Genomic DNA, 10817 nt, shown 5'->3' on the forward strand with positions numbered 1-10817 from the left:
TATAAAAAATATTTGAATGTCTTAAAAAATCGTAAAACGTATTTAAATATAATTTTTTTCTATCAATTACACACACGCAGATTTAAGTCAACCACCTTTTTCCGCATCTTTAGCAGGCCCATGCGAGATACGCATAGAAATTGAAAAACCCGCAGACGGTAAAGCAACTAACGCTTGTTATAAACCTTATATATAAGTTGTATATATAAGTTTTTATGCCCTACTTTTCAAGTAAAATTTTCAAAATTAGCTACAAGCTTTTAAATTTTAAAGTGTCTACTACTAAATATTCTTCCAAATTTGCTAATAATTGATTATCAGTAAACTTAAATTGAATTTGAATACTTATATATTTGCTAAACCACACGTATTTTCGTATTTTATAAATAAAAGCACACCTTTTGCCACACAAATGTTTCAGTAGAGAAATTTCTTAACACTTAACAACACTTGAACCCGCAAGTAAACGCCAAGCACAAAATACCATATACCTATAGACCGCACATTAAATAACCACGCCAATCGCACACGAACACACACATAGTAACCGTTGCATACATACGCAAACTAGTAATCCGCTAGCACAACATTTTATGTCCTGAAACATTGTCACCTTGTAAGTTCTTCTTCTCTACTGTCGAGTTCTGCTCCCTTTGATTTATCAGATTTTCTTAACTACAAAACTTTTTCACCAGCAAGGCAGTCCTTTAATTGAAAAGCATACTTGCAATGACAGTTATTTGCGCATTTTACTTACATGTGATCATTTTCTTTTGCTAAGTACAGCTCAGCATCGTTCACATGTTTATTCCACTTGAGATTTATTGCTGTACAAATGCGTCAACTTCACATATGAAGTTTAYTTAATGAAAAACTATTTGCTTTGCTACTTGAAAATTACTTCTTCCTTTTCGCATTCTCACTCACTTCTCCTCTCTACCAACCGCATTCACTCTATCTTTGCCTTTTCGAAATAACTTTTATCATATGTAGCTTAGTTAATAATCATACTCGTATGTTTCTTAAACGGAAGTCATTTGACGCATGTAACATCTACTCAAAATTAAGCTTCTAGCACTCAGCCAATATTAAGTTTGTTATTCCCCCTACTTTTTCGTCTCCGTATTGTCAACACAACTAATTAAAGACTGCAAACTGTTTTGCTTACCTTCATTAGAGCGACCCTAACAACAAATTTTCGTAATAGTTTCAATAATTTGTGGGAGTACCCACACATACGACTATTTATCCTTGTAGTTGCACACACTTTCTTACTATGATCATACGGACATTTGTACATACATACAAATAACCTCAAATACTGTAAAATACACTTTCTTCATACAAAGATATCAAGTTGTTCTCCAAATTTTGTTTACTTTTTAGTCTTTGTTCTTTGAGCGCAAGCTGCTGCTGCCAAAATTTTATAGTTTTGAAATAGTTGGTTTTAAAAAACAGTTACAAAATCTATTTACAACATTTTGAATATGTATTTTTGGGTAGGTTGCTCATTTTATTAGTTTGCTTTTGTTGCCTGTCTTTGAGGTGAACTTTTTGTGGTTGTCCAATATTGTACAAATAAATGAAAGGAGAGAGTTATGCTACAATTGCATGTATATAAATACCGTTTAGAAATACATGCTATAACAGTTAATATATGCTAAATAAAATACAGCTTAATGTTGATAACAAGAACAAGTTTCTTGTAATATTTAATTATATTTAAGACTGCCATAAACATAACAACTATTATACATATTTTACTATGTCTGATGAAACAATGAAAGCTTCATATAAACTTTTTTTAAGCAATAATATTAAAATATGTCACAGAATCGGTCTAATTTTAAATATTTTAAACTGTATGAAAAAAGGCGCGTTTTTGACAAAATTATTACTTTTTTACATTTTGAGAAACTAAAACTCATAAAGCGTTTCACAAGTCCAATAAGATGGTATTCCATAAGTTTAGTTCAAAAGTTATCAAAGTGTTTCACAAGTACAATCTGACTTATTAAAGTTAAAATCGTTTTGTCACAAAAATAAATTCGTTTCTTTTTGTAATCTAAAAGCCTTAAAACGTTTCACAAGTTCAATTATGTTTTTTCCTGCTTCCATTACCTTTTTATTCCTTTTTCGTTGTATTTTGAACTCTTTTACTTGCCCATTTACGCACAAACGCATCATTTACTAAATAAACGCTTGAAAACTTTTAAATATTTTTCCTTCTGATTTCATTTAATTTGAGTAGCATTACTGCCATAGCCGCTTTTTCCTCTCATTATACCTTTTTCGTTCATTCCAACTTTTCCACTCATACAATTTTTTCCTTTCYTTACATTTTTTCCTTTTCTTCTACCGTCAATAGCACCACTCGTGTTTAGTGTCTTCATTATGACATCACAAGACATCTGTTGCCACAATCTTTATATTCATTTTCTGTTATCAGTATCACTTATCTTTATCTACTTTCAATCGTTATCCTTTTGTGGGTCACTTTATTACGCATTTCACTATTTTTGATACCTTTCTGAAGGTCTAATTGACTGTAATATTAACGCAGCGGCTCATACGATTAAATATTTTTATGTCGATTAATTTTTAGTACACGCKCATAATAATAGGTAGTAATATGGCATTTTTTGGGTTGAGCCATAAGCCCTTTATCGGTTAACTGAAATATACACACAAATATTTATGTATTTTGGGCATTAAAATAAAAYTTAATTATTTTCGGCTACACAGCACAGCTTAATAATTTTTCTGAAAACAACAATGTTCAAAAAGAGAGATTAATAAAATAAAATTATATAAAATATGTTTCATTTTAAAAAACGATTTCGTGCTAAAGCAAAGTATTTTACTTCCACAATTAACACAGGGTTTAACTTCACCAGAATTTCGTTGGAACTTCAATAAAAATACCTAAAAGTATTAACTATTTAACGATTACTACCCATTCTTCGAAAATCGCTTCGAACAAATCTCCATTTGCAAACAATTTTTGATAATTTTTATGCAACACCTACACATACATACTCCCCGCTCTCTGCTGTAAGAGTAAAGTTAATTTGGTTCATGCATATTTCATATTGTTTTCATTGTTTACCCAAAATTTTATCGACTAGTCAACAAACAAAATTGTGTAACTAATCAGCTGTGTTGAAAGTTTTGTTGCTTGTCTTGTGGCATGACACAGAAAACCTCAAGTTTTGTTGCATCTTACATATTTAGTCATATAATAGTATATCTACTTGTAGCTAATYGCAGTAAATTTTAGTATCAATATTATTTCTATGATATGTTCGAATATAATTATAAATTGACATACTAATATTAAATATTTATTTATGCAAAATTTAATTTTCTGCAGATGATGAATCTGGTGAAAAGTCTGTCTCAGTATTACTCAGCGGTGAGGAGTCCGAATTGATTTTCATTGATCATGCATATACAGAAATGAATGTAAGTATAATATACACCGGAAATTGTATAATATGGGATTGTCGAAAAAGTCTTTTCGTATTTCTAATCAAACTTTAACTTATGTTTTTATATTTATAATGAACTTTAATGAATCAAATATGTACCATTTTGATCGATCACTTTTTGCCATTTTTCCGCTAGAGACATAGKTTCATCAGTGTAAAACTTTTCTGATTTCTCGGCGACAAACTGCAACTAGTAATTTTCACAGGCTTCTCTTGAAGCCAACTTCACTCCATTAAGGGAGTTCTGCATTGCCCGAAACAAATAGTAGTTCGATGGTGCAAAGTGTGGACCATATGGTGGATGTATCAAAACTTCCCAGTCAAGCTCTCCCAGTTTTTGCCGAGTCATCAAAGATGTATGTGGTCTAGCGTTGCCCTGATGGAAAACGAAGCCCTCTCTGTTGATCAGTTCTGGTTTTTTCGATTGCTTGCATCACTAAAATATAGAATCAATCGTTCGTCGAGGCTGGAGAGGCTCATAGTGAATGACTGTTTTTTTTTTTTTTTTTTTTTTTTTTTTTTTTTTTTTTTTTTTTTTTTTTTTTTTTTTTTTTTGTTGCTTGCTTCAATTTCATCAGCTGTTGATAGTAAACTATAGAACCAATCGTTCAACTACGCTGGAGCAGCTCATAGTGGATTATTCCTTTCCAATCCTCGCATCATAAACTTTCCTTTTCGTCAAAATGTTCGAAGTGTTTCACAAGTTCAGTTTAATATATWCACATTATAAACTACAGAAAAAAAAACGATTTTCATAAAAAGTATTCAATTGCGATTTCTTTTTGTTAATCCCAAAAATCTTAAAGTGTTTCACAAGTTCAGCTTAAGTTATAAACATTATCCCACAATTTGAATAAGCCACTCATGTATAAATAAGCGCACAAATTGGAATTTCGAATTTCTTTTACTGTCTACTCCCAAAAAAGTGACTGTAGTGCTAAACCTACCGAAAAAAATCAGCGCTTTTCATAAAATGAATTTCAATTCGGTTGCTTTTTTTTAACATTAACATTATAAATTGTAAGAAAGTGTTTCATAAGTTCAATTATTTCTACCAATATTTGGCCTAAAAAATTATTTTCTTTATTTTTAACACTTTTAAGCTGTTTTCATTTCTCATTTAATCAAAAATACATCACTTTATCAACGTTTTCCTTGTAAATCGCAACTTAACATTTTTATTTATAATTAACCACGAATCATCTCAAATGCMCTCAAAATCTGCCACCATAACTAAAAATGCCATAAAAAGATTCATTAAGTTCCACATATCTCTTGCGCACATACTCGTGGCAGCCACTGTGCGCACAACAGAAAACAAATAAAGCCATCAAGAGCCAGACACAGCTGATTGCAATGAAAATGACGGTCACATCCTTTGGCCACTTGATGATGCGGACGCTGGTTTGACGCACTTAAACACCGCAAATACAAACACACACACATACACGCGCACATATGAGCTGAGTCTACAGCAGCACAGCTGTGATCATATGCTCGAGTGCTTCATCTACTTTGTAGTCGTCACATTGATTGTATCTGTATGTACGTCGATTTGCGTTTTTGGTTTTCTGGTTRCCATTACCACATGTAATCGCAATCGCTTGACGAGAAGTTAAATGCAAATCTCACAGCTGAGCTAAATTGTCGGTAAAACAGCAGCTGCTCTTGACCTTTAGCCAGCTATATATGCTAAGTGAAGAAAATAGCTTACAAGAATATGATTTTTTCCCAGCACATATGTATGKGGATATATGATTAATATTATATAAGTACTTATGTACAAGATATTTAGTGGTTAGGTTGTCATAAAAGTCTTACGGTATTTTCGCTAGTTGGCGCTGAGAACGCGTASTTCTAGTTTTATTCGTCGCATCGGGTCATGTTATACATTTTTGGAAAGCTCATTTCACGCGCTAACACGTGTTTGATTGATTGTCGTTTCTTTTAAGTCGTTCGTGAGTTATAGCGTCGCAAACTTGAAGCAAAATAAAGAGAAAATACGGCATATTTTACAGTACTACTACGATAAAGGAAACTATGCATCTCAAGCCGCCAAATAAAATTTGTGCAATTTATGGACCCGCAGTTTCTATTTCCACCGCACAACGATGGCTTCAACGTTTTCGTTCTGGTGTAGAGGTGGTTGAAGTTGCGCCACGTTCCGGAAGGCCTGTCGTCGAAAATTGCGATAAAATCGCTGAWTTTTCATYAAAAAAAGAAGTCTGAAGAGTCATCAAAAAGAAATTTTATGAACTGTTGAAAATTCAATAAAAATACCGCAAGAAATACCGCAAGACTTTTTTGACAACCTAATATTTAAATTTGCTACACTCCCTGTTAGGCCTCAGCTATGCATATCAGGCTCCTTTACTATCTTGAGATAGACATCTATATTTATATTGTACATGACAAATATATTTACTTTTTCAACAGTTTCCCATTCTCTTCTATAAATCAAATTAACGTATTTCGCTTTATTTTTCTATTTTTATGTGTCTCTTCTGCTTCGTTTACTCGAATTTGTGCTTCTTCGTGGGTKTTTTTGCTACTGCTCATCAATTTATAGCCTGATGATTGCCTATCCAGTTATGATCCGCACGGTTATTGTGTCATTTATTCGGCTGCTGACCGTAGCAGTTTCACTGTGGCCGAACATGTACTGCAAGTTTTGTGGACCAATCAAAATATCGCACAAAAGGCTGTCATTTTGGTGGCGAACAAAGCCGATTTGGCGCGCAGTCGGCTGGTGACATCCGATGGTGAGTAAAGGCATTATTACATATTAATRTTTATTTTAAGAATGATGATATAATATAATACAGTTACTTATATTTATGAAATGCAGTTACGTGTGGAACACTAAACAATTTTTTAAGAAATACTTTAAACAGAAAACCAAATAACTCCATTAAATCATTTTTCATACAACAAACTACGCAACAAATATTTCAAATTACCATGAAAATTCATAAAAAATATATGTATATTATACATATTACTCATAGAAAACTCAGCATTTAATCTCACTTTCTGTGCCTGCCATAACTGCTTCGTCAAGTGCTTCAACCCACAATTTGGCTAAGCCACTCATATATAAATAAAGGCACAAATTGGAAAAACTCTTCGGATTTGTCTTACTGACTTCTGCCAAAAAAGTAATTGTATTGTTGAACTCACCGCAGAAAATCGAACCATTGTTCTAGCAAACGCTTTCACACASCAGCGCTTGCAATACACAGCTTAATCGCTTAAGCTTATGCCACGTCATTTTTTTTTTCGTTGTCTCAGCTGTGCGCACTTATCTCTCATAATACAAATAGACAATTTTACCTATGTATAGCGCCCGTTACTGCGTCATGAATATATTTAATTTACTTTTGCATAATAGCATTTATTTTGCTCAATCATTGTGGGCTTGGTCTTTTTTGCCGCTTTTCTATTAGTTTTTTCTTTTGACTCACTTCATTTTTTATTCTCTTGCAAGCAMTTTCTCTGCTCTCCTTATAGCGGTTGTTGTGGCGCTCAACAAATAGCAATTTGATTGCATAAATTCCAATAAGCTCCTTTAAATGAAATAAAATTGCAGAAAAGTACGGCTAACAAAAACTAAAACCGATCACGGATTTTATTGTACTTAAAATGATATTTTTAGGCATCTCAAACCTTAAAAGTATGCAGTAATTTTTAGTCTTAATAGAAATGTTTGGGGATTTAATGGGGTATAGTCATGGGGCTAAACAGTTATATTCGTAGGGCTATATCTAATTGCAACTCTCGCGTCCTCGTCGCGCACCGTGGCAACGTGAGTAACCCTTGTGTAAGGTACGCTATCCAACCCGTTTTGGGCCGGGGGGAAAGGCTAAAAGAGAGGAAGCTTCAGCGGAGCCACTCCGACATGTTCAGTTTAAAGCTCCGCTAAAGTTTAATTGCAGCGACACGTGGTCTAGCTAGGTTGTTCGCTGGATTTGGAGTCCCGCCACGTAGGAATCACTCCCAATGAAAAAGAACAACAGCCTCGGATGAAACACTCGACTTCTTATGACAACCACAGCAAACGTAATAAGGACTAGCATTTAAGGATATGCAAGTGGAATGTTCGGTCTCTGAATTAGTAAGGTACCAACGCTCAGCGACTAACCGAACGTTTCAAAACCGGAGCATACTCTCGTAAGTCCCAAAGTAGTGATCTAGTGGCTGATGTTCAGAGCATACTGAAGTTATGGACACATAATCTGTGTAAATTACCGTGAGATACGCCTTCTTAATATTGCATATAAGGAATAAAGCTGTGTAAGCTGACATTGTGCAACACCAAAAGCTCCGTTAAGATCGGGAAATACCTCTCCGAGCAGTTCAATACCAACTTGGTTTGGGACGAGGAGACTCCCTGAGACTTCTTCACTCTATTTCTGGAGAAAATTACACGAGTTGCCGAGCTAAATAGAGAAAGTACAATCTTCTCTTTTCTCCAGACTGGACAAGGAAGCAAAGAAGATGGGCCTGGTTGTGAGCGACGATTAGACGAAATAATTCCTGTCATCAAACAAACTGTCGTCACATTCGCGACTAGGCTCCCACGTCCCTCTTGATAGTCATAACTTCGAAGTCGTAGATAATTTCGTCTATCATGGAACCAGCATCAAGACCAATGTGCTTAAGCTCTAACAAAAAAAAACATATTAAATGATTTTCAWCAAAACTAAACTCTGTAAGCATCGTTAACTTATATAAATAGTTGCATATATTCTGCACATCGCCAAAGAAAAAATGCTCTCTAAATATTTGTAAAAAAAAAACTATCAGTTCCGTTTGCCATTAGTTTTCTTCCAAAAGTGGCAGCCCAATTCTCGTCATTTAGTTTAACAAACGTGACCGYTGCTATCGTCGCCACAAATTGTCAACTTGAGTTTACCTTAACGCGTACTTAGTTCCGTTTCCGGTGTGATTTGCATCCTTAATGCCTTCAAAGTTATGAAATTGATGGAGTGTATAACAAATAAAGTCTGTCTTTCCTCTAAAAAAGAAAATGAAACGAAAAATAAATCAAGCATGTTGACTTCACCACCGAAGCACTTAGTAGTGCGTTATTGCCTGAAAAATATTTTTTGTTTCCCTTTCACGTACAGATTTGCGGTGAGCAGCTGCGCCAACGTGATTTAAGTTMGCAATCAAAGCAACAAAATTACGACTGGAATGATGAGTGGAAAAGTTTCTTGCAGACGAGACAATTTGTGAGCTCGCAGTCTGCTGATTTTGTGTCATTCTCTGCTGTTTAGTTGCGTGCAAAGTTAACAAAATTGTAAAAAGTTKTTTTCTAGTTACAAGTACACGCTACAGCCACCTTGATACATACATAGCTTACAGCGCCACTGAGTTGGTCACCGAGCTGCGTTTTCACGATTTAAATGTACAAGCAAATAATAAACGACAAATTGCGAGAAGTATATTTCGCWGTAGTAGATTTTTGTTCTCATTTTGTTTGTTTCGAACTCCTCCTTCAACCAAATGTTAACGAAAAATTGCTTGAGCAGCATTAAAGTTGAGTACAGAGTAGAGTAATGAGAGTTTAGAGTTACAAGTGCATGAAAATGTCAGACACAACARGTCACTTCCCCAAAAACAAWTACAAAAACAAAAAACAACAATYGCAAAACAAAAACCTGTTTGACTTTTCACAAACTCTTTCAAGTTGCGGCAACGCTTTTGCAMGTCATTGTGCGCGCGCCCCTGCGTATGAGTGACATTTTTTCCATTCGCAATTTTATAACGAAAACATAACCTGCACTTCGGTAACGTCATCGTTTCTGACCGTTATGCTCAAAATGTTTGCTCGCTTACTCCTTCAATTAACTTTGTATTTGTTTTCGTATTTTTCTCAACATTTTTTATTATTATTGTRCACATTCGTTGTTATTGTTATTATTGTCACAATGCGAACGCACTAAGTGACATTGTTTGCTTTTAATAAAGAAGCAATTTCAATAAAACGCAAACAACTTAATGTTGACATAATAAAGTTTTCATTTTGCATAATTTTTTCTTTTCAATTCAAGCACCGTTAGCTATTTGCTGGCTGTTAAAAGTGTACATGCTGTAGTTAAGGCCAAGGTGTGATGAAAAATTAATGATAAATTAATTACAGTTGCCAACTTCTCTTGACTGTGTTGTAGATGAAGTACAGCCTTCAAATTTAATAACTTTATAATTTTTCTGAAAGTTGTTGTGTAAAAATTTTCAAATAGAACACAGTGGCAATGTCATGTGTGTGTTTGAGTCATAAACACAAAGTAAAAAACTTATAGAAATTTGCTTAGAATCTTTATTTATTAAAAAGCTRTTAAACTTTACGAATTTTATGCAGATTTATCGAGAGGTTGCCACCTGTATTTAATTGAAAACATTATTGAATTATTTAATTAGTGTTTAATGTAGTTCTGTAATATGGAAAGWGATTTAAACAGTTTTTTATTACAAAAAAGAGTTGCCACCAATTTAAATTTTTATAGAAAAAAATATAAATTGAACTTAGTGAGGGTAATTAACTTTGATTTATTATATCATAATAGAGTTCTTTGTCAAAAATCGGTTAAACTTAACAAGGCTTATGCAGAATTACAGGAAGGTTGCCACCTGTATTTAATGAATAACATTAACTAGTCATTTAATATATGTAGTTTTTTAGTATGGAAAGAGATTTAAACAGTTTTTTGATACAAAAAAGAATTGCCACCTGTTTGGGAGTAACTAACATTAAATACTGAAATTGATTTCACATGCCTTAAGTGTTGCCACTCTCAGAAAATAGAAGTTTTCACATACATATATTGTGTTCAAATTAGTAATGCTTTGGAAATATGTTTAATTGTGTGAAATTCAAAAACATCTTAAGATGTTTTTTGTACACAACCAAGTTGCCACTTATCTTAATTTCTTTTTAATATAAAAAAGTTTAAAATTCAAAACCAAGTGGGCGTAATTTACATTCAATACACAATTTATTTAAAAATATCATAGTAGAGTTGCCACCCTTATCAAATAAAGCTTGCTACAYATATTTAGTTTTTAATTATTAATTACTGTAATATGCAGATTAAAGGAATGTTGCAATACGGAATATTTAAATGTATTTTTCATAAAAGAGCGTTGCCACTTGGTAAAAAATTAAAAAGGTACAACAGTTTTAAATCAATTGGGGGAGATTGACTTCGAATAGTGAGTTTAGAGTAATCCGCATCATAAGAGAGTTGCCACCCTTATACAATTTCTAAAAAAGAAAATTTATCAAAAGATCAAAAAATTTCTATAAAAGATATGGTTTTTAGA

The 10817-nt window shown here is 33.4% G+C and overlaps 1 protein-coding gene across 2 annotated transcripts in view; it reads left to right on the top strand.

The window, feature by feature from the left end:
* Positions 1–10817, top strand: part of LOC108969638 — a 64176-nt gene that overhangs the window by 46742 nt on the left and 6617 nt on the right. Inside the window, exons 7-9 of one of the 2 annotated variants that reach the window (XM_018934489.1) lie at positions 81–158; positions 3374–3465; positions 6061–6253. In XM_018934489.1, the coding sequence (XP_018790034.1) occupies positions 81–158; positions 3374–3465; positions 6061–6253 (363 nt within the window). The remainder of the gene's footprint in view (positions 1–80; positions 159–3373; positions 3466–6060; positions 6254–10817) is intronic. The other variant, XM_018934498.1, reaches the window with a different exon arrangement.

Source organism: Bactrocera latifrons, unplaced genomic scaffold (assembly GCF_001853355.1).
Source record: "Bactrocera latifrons isolate USDA-ARS-PBARC rearing strain unplaced genomic scaffold, ASM185335v1 scaffold_105, whole genome shotgun sequence".
Classification (NCBI taxonomy): domain Eukaryota; kingdom Metazoa; phylum Arthropoda; class Insecta; order Diptera; family Tephritidae; genus Bactrocera; species Bactrocera latifrons.